The sequence below is a fragment of a genome, unplaced genomic scaffold (genome assembly GCF_019419815.1).
Source record: "Pyrus x bretschneideri cultivar Hongxiangsu unplaced genomic scaffold, Pyrus_bretschneideri_v1 Contig1, whole genome shotgun sequence".
NCBI lineage: Eukaryota > Viridiplantae > Streptophyta > Magnoliopsida > Rosales > Rosaceae > Pyrus > Pyrus x bretschneideri.
Window position 1 is genome coordinate 8201833 of NW_025999390.1, and position 20048 is coordinate 8221880.

The 20048-nt window shown below is 35.5% G+C and overlaps 4 protein-coding genes across 4 annotated transcripts; 1 reads left to right on the forward strand and 3 right to left on the reverse strand.

The window, feature by feature from the left end:
- Positions 1 to 24: 24 nt before the first annotated feature.
- Positions 25 to 2693, reverse strand: LOC103946781 (vacuolar protein sorting-associated protein 20 homolog 2). The gene is made up of 6 exons (XM_009357575.3): positions 2441 to 2693; positions 2061 to 2213; positions 1790 to 1942; positions 1142 to 1225; positions 473 to 614; positions 25 to 386 (listed from the first exon to the last, which is right to left on the reverse strand). Exons 1-6 carry the CDS (start codon positions 2540 to 2542, stop codon positions 361 to 363), a joined length of 660 nt encoding a protein of 219 aa, XP_009355850.1. The 5' UTR covers positions 2543 to 2693; the 3' UTR covers positions 25 to 360.
- A 1676-nt stretch (positions 2694 to 4369) lies between these two features.
- Positions 4370 to 6197, forward strand: LOC103946780 (RNA polymerase II transcriptional coactivator KIWI-like). Its single transcript, XM_009357574.3, has 4 exons — positions 4370 to 4558; positions 4700 to 4805; positions 5810 to 5832; positions 5924 to 6197. The coding sequence occupies exons 1-4, from the start codon at positions 4415 to 4417 to the stop codon at positions 5978 to 5980; spliced, it is 330 nt and encodes a 109-aa protein (XP_009355849.2). The 5' UTR covers positions 4370 to 4414; the 3' UTR covers positions 5981 to 6197.
- A 312-nt stretch (positions 6198 to 6509) lies between these two features.
- On the reverse strand, positions 6510 to 15467 carry LOC103946779 (protein CHROMATIN REMODELING 24). The gene is given in 23 exon segments (XM_009357571.3): positions 6510 to 6691; positions 6910 to 7042; positions 7137 to 7202; positions 7345 to 7370; positions 7372 to 7477; positions 7705 to 7799; positions 7903 to 7971; positions 8493 to 8604; positions 8811 to 8929; positions 9014 to 9094; positions 9844 to 9915; positions 10025 to 10237; positions 11094 to 11171; positions 11269 to 11406; positions 12040 to 12130; positions 12207 to 12262; positions 12390 to 12497; positions 13148 to 13273; positions 13765 to 13819; positions 13909 to 14039; positions 14133 to 14911; positions 15035 to 15139; positions 15247 to 15467. Coding segments are annotated over 23 exon segments (3060 nt in total). The 5' UTR covers positions 15374 to 15467; the 3' UTR covers positions 6510 to 6517.
- A 3213-nt stretch (positions 15468 to 18680) lies between these two features.
- On the reverse strand, positions 18681 to 19687 carry LOC125476845. Its single transcript, XM_048583412.1, has 2 exons — positions 19129 to 19687; positions 18681 to 19019 (listed from the first exon to the last, which is right to left on the reverse strand). Exons 1-2 carry the CDS (start codon positions 19178 to 19180, stop codon positions 18685 to 18687), a joined length of 387 nt encoding a protein of 128 aa, XP_048439369.1. The 5' UTR covers positions 19181 to 19687; the 3' UTR covers positions 18681 to 18684.
- Between the last annotated feature and the right edge of the window lie 361 nt (positions 19688 to 20048).

Genomic DNA, 20048 nt, shown 5'->3' on the forward strand with positions numbered 1-20048 from the left:
ATTTCTTCAAAACACAAATAAGACTGAAATAATTTGCCATGGGCAGCACAATTAACAAACAAGTTTCATCCCAGAGTATTCACATTCTTGTTTCCCATTGTTTGTTCAATGAAGAAAGACCGACGTCGGTCAGGGGGAGGCAAAATATAATACACGTTGGACCAATGCTCTGTTTGGACTGGGTCCTGAAAAACACATATTTGTACAAACCAATTCGGGTAATCAAGAACGAGCACAATCAAAGTTATCCCAACTACATAATTTTTACTGGTACATGAATCGTTGCGGAAGGGAGGAGGATCGATTGACGTTTGAAAACAGTTTGACCAGACGGCAACCTAATTCAACTGTTCAATCCAATCAAGCCACCAACGGTTCCTCCATCACTGCATATCCCCAAAATATTGTCAGGCATTTGCAACTGAGTTAACGAGCAATTAGCAGTTAACGAGCAAGAGAGAGAGAGAGAGACCTTTTGTCTTGGTGGAAACTTCATCAGTCGTAACCACATCAGGTGCAACTGGTACTTTGGTTGGTACATCAGGAAGGTCCAACTTCTCATTTTCTTGAGGAAGCACTGAAGCAGGAGCTGTAGGCAGATCTTGAACGGTGATCTGACAAAGGAGCGGAGTTTCACTTTTAGATGAGATGAAATCATGTGATACCAGAATAGTAAAACTAACAAGACAAGAAACAATCAAAAGAACGTTCATGCTATGATTTGATATGCAGTTTGTTCATTAATGATTTAATTGGTAATACAAAATCTGCTTGATCCAATTTCAACATAAATGACGATCCGGTGAAAGACCTCAAATATATGGCATTGCATGAAAACTAGATGGGTAGTAACAATATTGGTAATCGGATAAATGAAGAGCACCTAAGAGAAAAGGACTTACTTTCACCATGTTAATAAGTATGAAAAAATGATTTTTACACAACAATCCTAGATACAACATGAGGATTTCTAATAATCTCAGAAAGCAGCAATGAATTGTATGTTAATTACTACATAAAGTATTGAAACAGGAACAGATTGGCTACATAAAAAAGACTTAGAAGGGAAAACATGACAAACAGGAAGCAAAATAATCGTTAGGGTTTTGTGGACCCATTATTAGAATAGAAATGTCATTACCTGAGCTTCCAAGTTCTCTAATTCTGCTAAAATATCCTCTTCATCTTCCGCTGATAATTTCTCGCCCAAGATTCCATTAATTTCCTAACAAAAAGAAAATCATGAGAGAAACGGCAGAATTTATTAAAAAGAAAAAACTGAGGAGAAGATGATAAGCAAAGAAGAAGACAAAGTTTAGATGTTAACTCAATTGTTTACAAAGACATGAAAAATATATGGGACAGAATACACGCAAATGATGTTAAAAAACAGAGGCATAATTTTTATGAGATCACAGCAGATATAGTATCAACAAGGGGGATGGGTGGGGGTTGAAAAGTAGACTTGTCAATAGGAAAAGAACATGTATAAACCTTACAAAACCGCCGATCTTTACAAACTCAACTTAGAGTAAACATTTTCTCGCTCTTGATTTATAATAAAAACAACAACAGAAATCCAAGATGAGGGAGGGGAAGGGGAAGAGGGAGAGCCTTGCACATAAGGAGCATCATAAATTTCAAAACTTGGTGGACAAATAAAAATCTTCCCAAATTGCCAAAATGCGTTTGATAGAGATCCTCATTCTAAGAATGCAACCCAAGGAAACTTTGGTGCAATACCAAATAAATAAAACCAAAAAAAATAAATACGAGAAGTGAAGCTCACATCTTGGTATGCTTTAGCTTCATCAGTATCATCCATTAGCTTTTGCACGTCCTCGAGATTGATCTCACTTTGTAACGCTTTAATCGCATTATTACCAGCCTTCAAACTCTCGAATACCGCTTTCTGCTTGCTTGTCAGTTCGATATCTTGCAACTGAACCAAAGTATTTAGTGTCAACATGTTGTTTGCTTTCTCTGAAGGTAGACCAGGTCTTAAAGGAAATCGAAAGAAAGAAAATGGACATGTAGGGTAGGGTTGTGCAATTACATACTTGTTGCTCAACATTAATAACCCAGGTATCAACTTGCTTCAACAATTCTTCCTGTGCCTTCTTCTTCTTTAACGCTAACAAAGCTCTTTCCTTTTTCTTGTCACGAATCAAATCCCTTGCGGCTTGCTTTTCGGCTTCGATTACAGCTTCGAGCTGGGCAAAGTGGGATACAAGTGAACTCGATCAATGGGCAAATATTAAAAATTCCAAAAGTATATGCAAATTCAAAACCCCATTAAAAAAAAAAAATGGGAATTCTTCAGTCGACAAAAAATGAATTAAATTCTTCGTTTTCTGTTACCCATTTGAGATGAGAAGGAGAATTTATTTCTATTTGACAGGATTATCCACATGTAGATATTAAGAATTAAGATTAAGACCTGTTGTTGGTACTGAGCAAGCTTGCGTCTCTGGGTCTTGAGAGAAAGAATCGCTCGATCAACCTCCGTGATCTTAGGCTTCTTCACGAACAAATTCCCCATCTATCAATCTTCTTCTAATCCGATAACTTCTTAAACCATTTCGTGTTCGTTGAGAATTAATTACAATTCACTCACAATTATCTTCCACGATGATTTGATTGGGTTTGCTTTGCTCCCTCCTAATTTCCCCACAGTAAATCTTCTTTCTCGCTCCGGAGTTCTCCGAGTGCTCGAGGGTTTTCGTAGGAAAGGCAGCTGTGATGTTCGACTCGTGACCGACCATACAGGAAAAAATTCTTTTTTTGGCCAATTACAAGCCGAAAGGTGAGCATCCTCCTGACCAAGCTAATTGGATTGTTGAAATTTTATTCAACAGTTACAAACGGAAGGTCTTTCTAAAGTTATAATAATTGTAACCGTTGAATAAAATTTCAACGATTCGATGGGCTTGATCAAGATGATCCCTATCCTTTGCTCAAGAGAGTATCATGATCCCAAAAGACGCACGACAAAACAAGTTGCGAATTCACATAACAGTCTGCCAGGTGGGCCAATATTATGCAACGGATATCAAATTTTTTAAACTAAATTATGTAGTGGTAGATGATTGGATTATTAATTAAGTATCGATTAACGTGTTTGTTTTTTATTAGTGACACATTATTTGTTTGCAATTTAGTTTAAAAATTTTGATCTTCTTTAATATTATTCTTCTATTTTTATATGTTTTAAGTTGGGCTCAAGTGTACACTTTTCTAATTTTATTTGGGCTGTTGTGCTGCGTTAAGGCCCAAGTAGGGTACTGGCAGGCCACGAGCCAAGAAGCGCACAAGCGAAAACCAACCCTAATTGGGCCTGGTTTGAACAAATCGGAGTGTTGACCCAGCATAATAAGGCCCAACATGTTTCGTTCGGCACACCCCAGCTGAAGCTGGCTGTACTTTTTTTATTGAAAAAAGGTGACATGTCATTGCACGAGGCATCTAAGGTCGGGAACGAAGCTCAGGGCTCATGGTATCATTACCATCCTCGATTGTCGTCAAGGGGGTATTATAAGAACTCTAAGCGGCACGGCAGATATAATCTCGACGTTTGCGAGTTGATTAGGGCCTTGTATGAACTACGTTCGTACCACGTTGTTTTTTGGAGTTATTTATTTTGATTATTTGGTTTTGACTTTTGAATTTGTCTTGTTTTTTTTCCATTTTTAACTGCGATAATCACACAATTTATACTGATTATAGATAGGGACTTACTTAACCCCTAAGTGATAATAGGATTAGGTCTCCTAAATCTTATTGAATTCTCTCCTTAATTTATACATTCACACTCATAGAATAGCTTTATTCGTAACACTTTGTAATCACAATTCCCTATATGGTCCTCTAATGTAGCATCAGCAAAAAATGAAAAATTGAGGGTGTTTCTCTAATCCTTTTAGCTTGATTTCTTAGTCACATATCGTATCACTAATAGTTTATAAAAGAGAAAATGCCTATCCTTTTATTGACAATGGACACAAGACAAAAAAAGAAAAAAACTAACGAAAAATCCTCAAAAACTTTGGTTTTAATCAAAATGACAAATAAAGGTGTAAATGAATAGTACCAGGAATGACTTTTTAGGAAAAAAATTTCTTTAACGTTAAAAGTGAACAATACAAAGAATATTTCGTTAAAACTCCAAAAAAAAAAAAAAAAAAGCTATGTAGACTATATGCTCCAAAATTCACAAGGGATTACAATGGAGTTTAAAAACTTAAGTTGTAGAGGTGGAGAAGACTGGGCTTTGGGCTTTGGGCTTTGGAGTGTTTGTTGGGAAAGGATGACGGCCCGGCCCATGTTATTCCTTCTATTCTTCCTCTCGTTGAAGTGACAAAGAAGAGTAGAAGAAAGAGTGGAAGTGGCGAGGGCGAAAGAAGCTAAAACAGCAATGAAGGGAATGTCGGGGAGAGGGAAGAGAAAAGATGAGGACGATCACGCCTCCGACGGGGACTCTGAAGGCCACCCGCCACCCAAGAAGGCCTCCAAGAAAAACTCTTCCGACGACTCCTCTGACGACATCACTGTCTGCGAGGTCACCACCCTCACCCTCTCTCTCTTGTTCTTCCTCTTTTCCATGCATTGGCGCAATTTGCCATTCTATCTTTGATTAGGGTTAGGGTTTATCAGTGTGACTGGTACTGCTGTCTAATTTTAGGGTTTTGGGGATTTGTAGATATCCAAGAATAGAAGGGTAAGCGTGAGGAACTGGAATGGCAAGGTTGTGGTCGACATTCGCGAGTTCTATGTCAAGGATGGCAAGCAAATGCCTGGAAAAAAAGGTAACCTTTACTTTCATTTCTTTTTACTGTCTAATTTGCTATATTGGGTTTTTTGCATTTCGATCATATTTGGAGAATTTATGATTTGTTCTTATGGTTTTGGGAGTCTGTGTCACATTTCAAGTGGAAAAACGAAGGTGGGCTCTATTTTAATCGTAAATCTAATCGATCTTAGTTAAGAGAAATTCGAATCAGGAACGGAGAAATATAGTTTTCTCCTGTGTGTTATATATCTTAGAAATATAGTTGCCTCCACTAGTGCTCATGGGGTTCCATATAGTACTGAGACCAGTCCAATAAAGCAAGAGTCAGGACAAAGTAGAGGAGGTTGGGAAACACATGAAGTGTGTTCTAGAACGTTCATTGAGAGCGAATCTACGAAATTGGAATCCTCAATCTAATGTTACCAGACACAACATCTTGTTTGAAGGGATTGGAGACTGCCACTTATTCTATGGAAGAGAGAAATCCTTTAACAAATTGGACTATGGGAGGTGGCAGATAGTGGGGTTGCCCGTTATGCACCCGAAGACAGATGCTGGTTTGACAAATTCAAAGATTCTTCTTGTAAGCGTAATTGTGAGTTGATTTAAGAGAGCCATATTTTGGAGAAGGAAACAAAAGTTATCTAGAAGGGCAAGGCAGGGAGGAAGGTCCAGTGACCCAGGGTGTCAAGATTTTCCTTTATGCCCAAGTTTTGGTATGAGGTGGGCTAGTGACAATGCTCTAGAAGGAATGGAAGGCCGACGGAAATGGTTTTCAGAATCGAGGGTTTACTAGAGCCCTGAAAATTCTAACCTGGCAATATCTTAAGTTGCCATCAGGTTTGTGTCCGTTGGGGACAAATAGAGAACTTAAATTCTGCTAAGGCACGACTTAATTAAAAATCAGAGCAATAACTATTAGTTTAATGATAAAGCAATATTTATTTTCTTTTAGCCTTAAGCATGCCTTCTGATGGATAAGCGGTGCGTAGTTTCTGACTTGGTCGCTCTTGTTTTCAGGAATCTCACTGACGATGGATCAGGTTGGTGCCTGTCTTGATTGTTTCATTATTTTTACATTTCAGTAGCTGGCTGCTGAGAGAATTCTCACCTAGTAGAGGTTTTCATGTGCAGTGGGATGTGCTACGGAATCACGTTGAAGAAATTGACAAGGCTGTTAACGAGACTTGATAGCTTAAAGCTTTGGTTTATGTTACTAGATTATGTTGTAGCTTGATTCGGACGGCCGAAATTTTGTTTTGGGTGTTGGAAAGTGAAATCAGGTGCCGGTGTTTTGTATTTACCTAGAAGTGATAACTGGAAATTTGGAACAGTGCATGTAATGTAATGACTTTAACCATCAACTATGGCAAGGAAAGGAATGGTTTATGGGGGCTTATGATCGATCTATAATTTATCTCATCTTAATTAAAGAGGAAAGTTGCTTCTGTTACATTTGTTTAAAAATAAAATGTCAAACAACTTATACCGAAATATAAAATTGTTTGTTAATCTATGTTTTTGCATAAGCATAGGAGACTTGTTGCAACCCAATACAAATAAGGACCAGTCAGTATCCAAGTATTAATGGAAAAATAAGAAGAGCAAGTAATTACAATGATAAAAGTTTCCCCGTTACAACGCTCAGATCTGTCAAATTATCTGATATCAGCGTCCCTTCGGAAACATCCGATAAAATTCGAACGACGTCGTATCTTACATCTTGTCTTATATCACCACTCTTTGGAACTCCCCAATTATATCATCATTCAGTTCCAAGTCGATGACATTTCTCTCATTTCCTTGCGCTTCCACTTTTCCAAGTCTATAAAGCTCCGCATTCAGTTCACCAATTTGCTTTTGTATTTTCTCCCCCTTATCTGGTAATCTTGAAACCATTGCCTGAATGCGTTGTTAATCACAATGGCAAATCAATTGGTAAGAATTGCGACTATCATGCACTACTGAAAAAAGAAAGAAATCTAAATTCAGAATTACACTCTTTAACTGATTTTACATCCCTTTCTATCTGATTATTTAGACTAAACTGAACAGATTCTGAACATCTTCACCGGAAACCGGGCATAAATTGCTAACCAAAGAAGACTGTGTAACAGTACCTTATTTGCAAGAGTTTGTGACAGCCTGTTGATTCTCTGTTTAATCTCTGATTCTGTCAATTTATCCGCGTCAATCGGTGAAGAAGGCTTCTTGTTTATGTTTACATCCTTTGGCTTGAAAGCATATTCAGCCCTGTCAATGATGCAAACCAGAAATTTCATCACATGAAAAATAACTTACCCTTTTTTCTCAAATTACATAAAAGCCATGATTCGTAGAGCTCTACCCATTCACAGTGCGTTCTTGTAAAGAACTTGAAAATGAACTTCCTGCAGTTGAAGATCCTCTGATTCTGTGCCCAGAATAGTAAAGTAAACCGGTGAAGATTTCAAAATTCAAAGAAACAGACATATAAAAAAGAAAAACCAATCTGTTGTTACGATCCATCAATCATTGAACCTAAATAAAAAGATAACGAAATAAATGGGTTTCACCTTTCAACTTCCTCTTCTACCCCTACAGGCGACAGGTAGAGGTGCTGTCTTGGAGAAGAGTAAACTGTGATGACTGACTCCTCCTATACCTTGAGTTTCCAAGAACTCGATATGGGACTTGAAGTACTTGTCCCTACAGTAAATAGTAGAATGACAAGTAAACGATGAATGTAGTTTCTACTTTCAAAGTCGCGTCCAAAAAGGAAATGCTTTTGAACACATTTGAGATACAAACATCCTTGCTAGTACTTGAAGGCTTACTGTTTAGTTATACTAACACTATAGCATCAGGTCACAGTCACAGAAATACAATTACAACTGTTATTATCAACACTACTGCATACAAGTAATATTCCGTACATTGTGTGCTGGCGATCGTGCTCCTCATAAAGTTGCTGCTGCGTAAGGGATACATCAAAACCTTCTTTTGGGAGACTGAAAAGTTCACGAAGATCCTAAAACAATAAAAGAACTTCAGTATAGAATGTCGCATTCTACTAAGGTTAAGAATCTGAAATTTCTCATTATAGCAACAATTACAACAACTTTAGAATTCACCTGCTGACTAAAGTACCGAATCTGTTCTTTATGCTCGGTTGCAGTTTTAAACAATCCGCCCTTGTATATCTAAACAAAATGTTAGAGAAATTAATATGAAGATGTTATACAACATTAATCAAATAATGAAGTAGAAGTGAACCACATGCAATAAATATCCCAACAGGCAGATAAAGGAAATGCTATCACACCACAGCAAATGAGGTCCTGATGACATCGTTGTGTCAAACACATAGGTACTTAATCATATAAATAACTATGCTTAATGTCCTGAAAAACCTACAGAAACCCTACTACAGGACCCAGTAACACTTATCTGAGCGTTGTCAAATAATGAAGTAGAAGTGAACCACATGCAATAAAAATATCCAAACAGGCAGGTAAAGGACATGCTATCACACCATAGCAAATGAGGTCCAATGACATTGTTGTGTCAAACGCATAGATATTATCATCATTTAAACAACTATGCTTAATGTCCTGCAAAATCTACCTAAGTGCTCATACAGGACCCAGTACACTTATCTAAGCATTGTTAAATCCTGCATTCATACTGTTGAATATAAATAGCTTGGAAAGCAATCTCTAACCTGTTTTCTGTATATCTTTTCTTCAACAGTCCCACAAGTCATTAATCTGTATACAATGACATCCTTATTTTGTCCAATTCGATATGCACGATCCACGCTTTGGTTATCTGTACTGCAAACATAAGAACCATAACAACAAATTAGGTACCACCGCTTACACAATTAACATCCTTGTTAAGTTAAAATAAAGATACAACTAAAAGAGTGCAAATAAATGCAAAGGATATATTGCTCACACATGAATCAAAACTTAGAGAAGAAAAAAAAAAAAGCATCTTTGTAGAAAACCATCAAGAAAAAAAGAGTATAAGAGAACACCTTGGGTTCCAAGCAGGATCAACCACTATCACACGATCTGCTCTTGTAAGCGTGAGGCCCAAACCACCTACTTGAGATGTCAGGAGAAATATGGGAGCTCCATTACCCTCTTGGAAATCCTACTCATAAAACCAACATGAATTCAGGAACAATTTGAATATTATCCTTACCACTTTTGCTGATTTAGATGATTTAACACTTACATTAACAACCGTCATTCTGTCAATAGCTTTTGTGGTTCCATCAATGCGTATGAACTTGTAACCATGGGATACTAGTGATTCCTGTAAACAAACAGTTATCCATGAATAATTAACTTCACTAATTTGAGTCTCAAAAAATATACTTTGAGATATATTTTTAAATAATCGAACTAGACTATTCATCCATTAAAATGCTTTTTAATTCAGGAAAGTATGCCCTCAATTTCATATTGCTTCTGCATCAAACTCCCTGCTTGTAAAAAATGTCATCAAGTCAAAATCACAGGCATGGAATTCTCCATGAGAAGCTTGGAACTGAAATTATCTTATCCAAGTCAAGAGAGGTTGAATATTTGACCATTCTTGAACATTTATATGCCACTGCATCACTAACAAGTAACCACACAGAAACCTAATGATTCCAAACCTTGAATATTTTCTCAAACAATTTCACCCTCTTCATGAAGTACTTCACAACAATTTAACTTGTTTAATAGTATAAGTTATGTACCAAGCATTTGCTTATAAATTTTTTTAAAAAAAAAGTAGTTGAAATTTAACATAGTGATAGCTGCTCGAATAAGTGTTTTCAAACAAATTCTTTTTTTCTATTAAAATTAACAACTTTTGGGAAGCTAAGCCCTATACGATTAAACTTGGTGAGCAACTAGTTGGCATCCAAAAAGTCATCCAGAATTGCACAAATTTCAAGAAATTAATCAGTTTTCTAGCAAGGAAAACATTGAAATGTCCCATGAAAGACCATGTAATTAAATACCCCAAAAATTCATATCATTAGTTTACTAGTAACATTATTTTAAATGGCTAACCTGAATAAGATTAAGCATCTTTCGAGTTTGAGAGAAGATAAGAACATTATGCCCCTGAGGAATTAAGTTTTCCTGTATAAAAGATCATTGAACACCATTCCATTTAAAATAATGTCAGCAAACACATGAAAACATTAAAAACATCAAATCTATAAAGACATCAGTCACATCACACAATTACCAGTAGAGACAATATAAAAGATATTTTGCATGACAGGTTGGCATGCTTTTCATCAAAGTCCTCCTCTCTCTCAGCAACATCGGCAATGTACATTGCCAATTTTTCTGCCATGCAAGTTTCATCTGGCTTTAACATTGAATCCATCTCTTCTAGTACATCTTCAGCTGCTCGCTTTGTCAATAGAAGTGGATGATCACATATTTTCTTCAGGATCTAGTTCATATCAAACAGTCCTTGACAATTAGTATGATCAAAAGAGAACTGACAACCTAAAGTATTATCTTCTTTAACTATGGCTAAAGACCATAACAGGTTTAAAACATGGAGAGCGACAACCATGTTTGTCCTGGACTCCTGATCCAAAATCATCAAAGGACGGACTGGCTTAAAAAAAAAACTAACATGAAGCAAAATTTGAATTTCTTCTACAAAGAAAGATACTTATTTTTCCAGTAGTTAATTATAGCTTACTTTCACATTTAAACCCTACCTTCACAAAAGTTTATTCATTGTGTATGTATTTTATTATACAAAAACCACAATCTATTTTCATCCCAACATATCCAACTACCCCAAGCAGAGTATACGAAACAACAGCATGAAACCTAGAAATGTGACCCCGCCTACCAAAATAGATAGATAAAGAAAAATTCTGACACTGTTAAAAAAAATTGAAAACAAGTTCTTGCACAATTCCTTTGCGGCACACCATTAAATTACTTAGTGTGATACAGTACTTTAACTTCAGATACACAAATCAAGCTCCAAAAAAGAAATTAAAGATAATTCAAACAATCATTATTAAATATTCATATTCTCTCAAAATAATTCAAAAAATCAATTAATAAATGCCAACAAAACCAATAAAACAGACCGATTCTTCTATTTTCATTAAACTATATGAAAAGCAATGGGGAATTTTTAAAGAAAGATACCATTCTAATAGTTTCAACTACACGGAAAAAACTCATAAAATAAATTTGTCATTTAACTGGATTTGGCTCTCCTCAGAACAAGTTACTTTAGGGATAAGCAGTAAAAAGAACTAGGAACTATAAACAATTTGTACCGTAAGTGCAGCCAACGGAGAGCCATCAAAAGCAGAAAGAACCAGCTCACTCTTTAGAAAAGCTTCATAAAGTTTCCGCTACACCACATAAATGATCAACTTGATAAACATTCAAATAATACCTGAATCTACTTTGAAGGATTAAAAGAATAGCATGGAGCATAGCAAATCAAACCTGACAGCCGGTTAATCTCAACCAAACAATGATTTCATTCTTTTTAGAAAGTTTGGCACTTGTTTGGTCACTGTCTTCATTAAATACCTCATTCTTTAAGCGACGCAGAAAAAAAGGTTTAATACGTTCTCTTAGTTCCTGTAGTAAAATGTACGGATATTTATTGTTAATGTCAGACATCATAGAAACATAGTTTGTAGCAATATATAACAAGTAATATTATCAGACAACTAAAATAGTCACGAATTTAGAATAAGTAAACAATCACGAGTAAAACTGCATTCAAAGGGTCAGCGTATAAAGACTTCCCATTTACAAACACAGAAAATCTTGTATGCTTGCAACGTCACCAATGAATACTGCCTATTTCTACAATGCATCGGTTACGGTCAATGAAAACATGATTAGATTTATAAATTTAAATTTAAACCATTGTTGGTAAAACATTAAGATTCAAACATTAGAATGTTTGATTCTATAATTTGTCTGCTAAACTAGCAGAAAAGGACACCCGAAATGTTCGACATAGGTTGTCATCAAACAATTAGAAACCTTTAAGAGTGAGACTGAGGCCAAAATAACACCGTATCATACACTGATTCCTATTGGTTCAGTGTCACTATAACTACATTCAATAACTTGATGCAGGAGATACAACATAGACAAACGACTGAAACAATTTGGTCCATAACATCGTAATATGGACACCAAAAAGAAATTACATGATATCAGGTCACACAAAGCATAAAAAAACATTTATGGTGTCACTACCTTCGCAACCGTTGAACCAATATGCTTTTCCCTATCCGAAGCATTTTTCTCATTTCCACGAAGAATGAGAGACTCAAACTGTTCCTTAAAACTGAAAAAAATTCAATAGTTTTATACGGAAACAGATAAATAACTCAAGGCAACCAGAATGTGGAGGAAATTATTACCATTTCTTATCACCCAGTAGCTCAGGGCAACAGAAGTTGAATAAGGCCCACAGCTCCTATTTTGAAAGTGAAAAGTACAAATTATGTCTAGGTTTTTGTTTAAAACATAAACAAAAACCAAAAAAAAAAAAAAAAAAAAAAAAAAAAAAGAAGAAGGAATAATATGGCACATCCGAATCTGACCTTCAGATTATTTTGCAATGGCGTGCCGCTAACAATAATGCGATGGGCACAAGGTATCTCAAGCAAACTTTTGGCTCTTTGTGTACTAGGGTTCTTTATGAGATGCCCCTGAGATGTAAATAGGTCCATCAAACTAAAAGTTATCATTATGCAAGGAAATAAAATTCTTACACAAATAAATTAGGTTGTCTCATGCACTTTTCAGATAAAGAAATCTGGTTTCCCTCACAGGCAACTTAGTACTTTACAAGTATAATTTGGTGTGTTGGATGCGTTTGAGTACAGGAGTGAACATTCAATTGATATAAGCAAGGAAATTGATTGGGTGAAACACCAGGGTATGAAATTCTTCAAATGTACAAACTAACACAAGGTCATTTTGTTAATAATTTCAAAGATATCTATATATCTGAAAGAACAATTGTTCTAAAGTATCAGTAAAAGCAATAAAATTTCTTGAAAGATGACACTTCTAGAAAAAAAAACGGAAATACTAAACAATCAATAATTCACCAATTAAATATGCATGTTTTATCAAAGTTCATCCCCGATCAATATGTGACGTATACAAGGAAACAAGCCTTCTCTTAGACGGGGGACCCTGCACTATGGTATGTGAGAGGCTGTTGAGTAATTGAGATGACTAATAAGCTTCTTTGGCATGATGATAATTAACAGAAACTATAATGTTCCCTTAGGAAAAAAAAAACAGTAGCAGTCAATCACTCAAAGAAAGTACCAACCATAAGCAATCTCACCTCATCAAGTATCATATAATCCCATATGATATCTTCCCTTCCATCATCATGAACATAGTCATCCCCTCTTAAAGATTTTGAGTTAACCCGCACAATATCATAAGTTGTGAGAAGAATGCCTTTGTCCTATGAGAAAAACAATGAAAAGTGATAACAGAATCATATGGAGTTTAAGCATAGTTCTTATTACAATAGAAAAAAAGTGCAGCCAAAGTCGTACTACAAGTTTACTCAAACTACATTAGTTAAATAACGTGGATCACATCATGATGCTTCATTCTGTGGTCATTAAAGATTTTAATGATTGCATCAGCTTCTCTCCATTCCTATATTCATGTTGAATTCAAAAGAAAAAATGGCATGTGCATAGTTAAACATGTTGTTTGCTAATAAATATATTGCATCTCGGATGAAGTTCATGAAATTTGTTTATGGTTTCTGAGTTTTTTTCTGTGTTTTGGCCCTTTTGGGTTGGTCTTCTTGACCAACCTCTTTGTTGTTTTTCTCTACTCTTAATTAATTCTTTATGAAAAAAGAAACAAAAATGTTGACTGTGACTTTGATTGGACAAAAAGACACATCAATCACCTGATGTATTTATATTGTAGAGGAATTACCTGAAGTACATACTGAAGCTCATATTTTCGTGCTTTAGCGCAAGTCCCATAGTATCTACATAGAAGCACAAGCAAATGATTACTATTTGGCTTTCTTACATACATGATAAATTAATCATATAAAACAAGACCAGCCAGCCTCACTCTCTTATCTTGTCAGTGAGACCCACAGATGATAATTCTTTAATCCAATGGGAAAGCAGTGTTTTAGGGGCCACAAGCATAACTCTTTTAGTCAACCGTGAATGAAATAATCCTGCTAAGAAGCTGCAAATCTGCAATAAGATAGAACCAGTACCTATAAATTATACAAAAGAAGAAAAAGGGCACCAAAATAACATATCTGTTAAAGTATCCTCTTTCTGTACCTGCATTGTTTTTCCCAAGCCCATGTCATCACCTAAGATTCCACCCTTTCCCTGACAATGCAAAGACCATAGCCACTTTAAGCCATCACGCTGATGGGGAAACAACATTGTCGCAATCTTCCCAGGCAACTTGTAAGTAGATGTGAGACCATTCAGAGTAATAGAACTATCAGTCGCCAGAGCACAATCATCAGTAGAATCATCGATCACAATACGCTCGTCAGATTCATAGCGCTCTTTAACATTACCACTCTGCCTCCCTGATTCTTTAACTATCTTATTGTCACTCAAAAAAACACACCCATCCTCATCACCAACCTCTCTTTTTCCCACTTTAGGAACAAGGGGACGGGCCACAGTTTTTGGTTTTTGATCCACCCATAAAGTTTCTCTTTTCTTTTGACCATCATGTTTCGTAGGCAGGCTGCCTCCTTGAGGTTCACTCGGCAAATAAGCATCTGCCTCCTTGCCTTTGGTTTTAGACACATTAGAACCTTCAACCATGTCCACTTTTCTGGCACCCCTCCTCTCAATTGACAGAAACTCAAGCCTCGAGCTCAAGTCATCAAGAATATCCCTAATCTCACTCCCACCAGCACTGGCACTAGTCCTACTCGGATTTCTTTTCGGCACTGCCGGTGATTCATAACCAGCAATGCCAAAAACGTTGGGCTCATCAAGCACTGGTTGTTTGTCAGCATGATCACTGTCGGCCCCATAAGAAACTTTACAGAGACGGCGTCTACCTTCAATCTTAACCTTTGAAGGTTTTTCTTCTTCTAAAATTGATTCCGTAAACGAACACAAAAACGCAATGTAAGAAAAAAAATAAAACAATTCGGGGTTTTGCAGTCACACAAGCATTTAATCAAACAGATAGTGGGCAAGAGAAGAGCGCTTACCAGGAGAAGAATCAAAATCAGCGAGTGAGAAATGAGGAAGGTTGTGAACCCATTGGCCTTCGATCGGTGGCTTCACCTCCTCCATTTCCACTTTATCGCCCTCTGCTGATTACCCAACAATAAAATAACAAAATAAAATTAACAAAAAATAAATATAATAAAGAAAAATTAAGGAGCGAAGAGGGTAAAGTGCTTAATAGGGTTAATAATACCGGCGGGTGTGGAAGAAGGATGGGCAGCAGCAGCAGCAGCAGCAGCAGGAGAGAGGAGGTCTTGAAGGAGGCGATAGTGGCTGTCGTTTAGACTCTCTGGTTTTTTGCCGCCTTTCCTCTCCGCCATTTCGAAAGTAAATAGGACAACTTTTTAAATTTTACTTTTCGTTTTTAAAGGCGGTCTTTCCATACATGGAGCTTTTCATTCCTGCCTTTGAGTGCCGCTTTGCACAATTTTTAATGTGGGATTCATCCATATTTTGTTTTTTACAAACATATCGTTAGTTTTTAACCCAAAAAAATAAAAATAAAAAAAAAAAAACCATATCGTTAGTTTTGCATTTACATGGTAAAACCTTAATAATTTAATGTTTAATAAATTAATAACCTTCATTAAATAACGTACTTAATTAATAATTTGCTAATTATAATATAATTCATTATACATTGAAACAATATCGTATAATTTTACTGTACATTTTATTTTAAAAAATATAATATAAATTTTACTTAATTAAATAAATACATCAATGAGTTCATAAAACAAAAATCTGAATACAATAACAAGCTACATTTACCAAAGTTTATGAAAAGACCCAATTTGTTGTTTGGTAAAAAAAAATCCTTTTATACGCTGTTGATCGAATAGAATCCAGATCCGCTTTGTGAGAGTTCCGGAGATTCGTGAGTCATATCTATTTATCGTATATCGTACGGTCAGAAATTATTTTAAATATGTTTATTTAAAATTAATTACAAAAAATACTTGACAAAAACTGACCGTACGATATACAATGAACATACGCGATTTACAAATCCCTATAATCCTCACCAAAAGAATCCGAAAAGGATCCTAGTGGGGTCGAATGAACATATATATTTAGGGAAAATTATCCTTGCCGGATCCTTTTCCTATAGATTCTAGGGATCCCATGATCGTGATTGTTCATCATATATCGTAAGGTCAGCTTTCATTAGGTACTATTTATATTTAATTTTAAATTTTGAAATGATTTCTGACCATACAATATACGATAAACGGTCACAATCATGAGATTCCTAGGATCCCTAGGAATAGAATCCAGCAATTTAGGAGAAATTTTCAAAAAGATTGGTTAAAAATTTGATTTTGAATTCCAATGCAAAAATGTTTCAAAATGAATATCAATCGAAAGAAATTTCAAGCCGGTTTCAGAGTTTTTTTTTTTTTTAAACGCTAAATTTTATTATATGAGATGTTAAATTAATATCAATGAGATTTAAACTTATGCAGTCATATGTAAATAGTTATTTGCTGAGCTGGTTTTAGAGTTAAGATGGCAGATTCTCTTGGGTCTTTTTAGCTTCTTCTTCTTCTTCTTTTTTTTTTTTTTTTTGAAAAATGGATGATAAATAAGATGGTAAGCATATACCATAGTTTATGATGATGAGCAAAAATGCTCCCATATGGGTTTAATCGTCTTGGAGAGATTTTTCGATATTCTCAAAATATAAGGTAGAATTGCGTCATTATATAAGGGGAGTTTTAACGAAACACTCCCGATACTGTTCATTTTAACGAAAAATGATATTTTTACTCTAAAAGTCACTTATAATACTATTCACTTACAATATTTTTTTGTCATTTTAATTAAAATTCAAAGTTTTCAAATTATTTTCATTAGTTTTCCTTTATATAAGTGGTGAGACTCTTCTAAAAGAGAGGAATAGAGAATGAAGTGGGTTCCACTTGTCACCTATAATTAATACCATTATATTTGCCAACTATTGCATGGCTGCAATTGCCTTAATTAATTTTGAATTCGGTTGCCATTTATTTGAATTTGCTTCTGCTAATTGAATTATTTTGAGGTGCTCCTGCTGATTAAATTGTGAGAGCTTTTTTAATGCAAGATAAAAACCAAGCCCACAATTCTTTTATTTATGACAAAATAATGCCCAGTAATGATTTAAAATGATTACGTCTAGCTACGTTTGAAACATTGGTTATAAAATTATCTCTCTTGGAGAGAAGCAAAATGTGAAATGTAAAAATCATATTGAAAATTGAATTACAATCGAAACACACATAACATCTCATTTGCATATTTGAGAGATGTGAATACTGAATGCGGATTATAATCAAATGGACGAGCATACATTTGAGATCTTATGTAACAGAAAAAAGAAAAAAAAGAAAAAAAAAAGATATTTAAGTAATAAAAGTTTCAACTAGAGAAAAAGAAATAAGATGAAGCCTCCTTTTCAATTATTTATTCATGCAAACACTTATTCATACAACTTTTTTTTCCCAATCACTTCTGCCAAATGTACATAAGATCCCATCGATCCTTAGACTCGTCGAAAGAAAACGCTCCGGTTTGTTTGATTCTCCACCAACACTTGTCTCCGCATCGCTCATCATCTCGTTGAGCTTTGTACACATCAAAGCTTCCATAGACATCTTGCCACCACATGTAGCAATAGAACAGTGTGTTTGGGAAGAGAGCATTGGACTTGAATTCCCAATGGAAGGAGTTCTCAAACGAGAGGTCGTGTTTGCCAAGATCATCGTCGTTGGATTTGCAATGAAGAGTCAGGACAATATTTGGTCCCAGATAATTAGTTATGTTCACGACTCGTTTTGGACGTCAAAACCCAAAGTATCAAAAGTTAAACTGCATTCTGATAACAACAAGAGCAATGATAAGATCACAAGCAATGCTACTGATGCTTTGGCCATTGCTTTTGGACGTGTGTACGTCCTAATGATTCACCCTTTATATATTTTATCAAGGAAACGCTAATTACCAAAAAGAATAACTTAAACAGAAATGAATTTGTCTAGAAAATCAAATGTATACATCATCGATTTTTCTCTAATTAACTGATAAATCCTAATTAATTGCAAAGATTAATTTCTTTCTCGTCCTGGTCCATTATCCAATTTCAAATGACTGGATAGAATAACAACAATAATTATTATTTATTACGCAATTAAGGACAACTTTACCAGGCTTAATATTTTCCACCAATTCAGGGTAATGTGCTATATGAAGCACAGAGGCCTCATAACCAAACATATTGAGCGGCATTGCCAAATGTGCCTCATGCTCCTCGTGGCCCAAAGTTTTCTTGGCCCACGCCCCCATATGGTCCTCATGGCCCAAACTCTGTTCCAGTTCTAGCCAATCACACTGGCGCAAACTTTGTTCAAGTTCCAGCCAATCACACGGCGGTCACGATTCTACGGTTGTGGTGTTTAATCTAGGGCTTACGCTACCGGATCAAATATGCTAACTACATATCCTTAAACTTTGCTATTCACTTTCATGAGTGCGTTTTTTTATTTTTTAAAGTATATAGATAATATTAGGAAGAGCGGGAGTTTGATTAAACCACACAATGAGCAACTCAATTTGATATCAAATTTGCCTTTGAACTTAAAACCTCACACTTTCAAGTTAAAAAGAATATCATCAGATCATAGTATATAAACACATTAGAACCTTCAACCATGTCCGCTTTTCTGGCACCCCTCCTCTCAATTGACAGAATCTCAAGCCTCGAGCTCAAGTCATCAAGAATATCCCTAATCTCATTCCCGCCAGCATTGGCACTAGTCCTACTTGGATTTCTTTTCGGCACTGTCGGTGATTCATAACCAGCAATGCCAAAAACGTTGGGCTCATCAAGCACTGGTTGTTTGTCAGCATGATCACTGTCGGCTCCATAAGAAACTTTACAGAGACGGCGTCTACCTTCAATCTTAACCTTTAAAGGTTTTTCCTCTTCTAAAATTGATTCCATAAATTTACGCAAAAACGCAATGTAAGTAAACAAATCAAACAATTCGGGGTTTTGCAGTCACACAAGCATTTAATCAAACAGAAGAGCCCTTACCAGGAGAAGAATCAACATCAGCGAGTGAGAAATGAGGAAGGTTGTGAACCATTGGCCTTCGATCGGTGGCTTCACCTCCTCCATTTCCACTTTATCTTCCTCTGCTGATTTACCCTCTAACGAAAAATAAATAAAGAAAAATTAAAGAGGGAAGAGAGTGAAGTGTTTATTAGGGTTAATAGTACCGGCGGGTGAGGAAGAAGGATTGGGTGGAGGAGGAGGAAGGAGGTCTTGAAGGAGGCGATAGTGGCTGTCGTTTAGACTCTGGCTTTTTGCTGCTTTTCCACTCCGCCATTTCCAAAGTAAATACGACAACTTTTTAATTTTATTTTTCGTTTTTAATGTTTGCGGTGTTTCCATGCCAGCCCAGGAGCTTGTCATTCCCGCTTTCGAGTGCTAACTTTCAAACTTTCAATTTTTTCTTTCTTTTAATATTCGATAAATTAGTAACTTTAGTTAAATAATACTAGCATATGGACACATACAAAGTATGTGTTTTATTTTTATTTTTGAACTAGAAGGAGACAGGAAAAGAGTGATAGAGAATGTGGTAATAGGAATTTTTTATTTTTTAATTTTTTTAATTAGAGATATGTTAGGATTACACGTAGATGAGGTTTTGAAAAAACAGCAAAATTTGGTGTATGAAATTACATTTCTGCACCATATTTCTTATTCATGTTCTGTTTTAATTAGATGGTTAAACTGGTAATTTCATAGAATTTTAATTGACAATTAGTCGATCACGATTTGAGGATAACGTTCCAAATTAGTAAGAGTGTTATTGAACGCACTGTATTGTCTTAATTTTTCACCTATATTATAATTTCACTCAAACCAATTATCATATAGAAATCCAAAGAAATTTTTTAATTTGATCTTTGATCTTATGTGTATTAGATGAAAATATTGATATGATA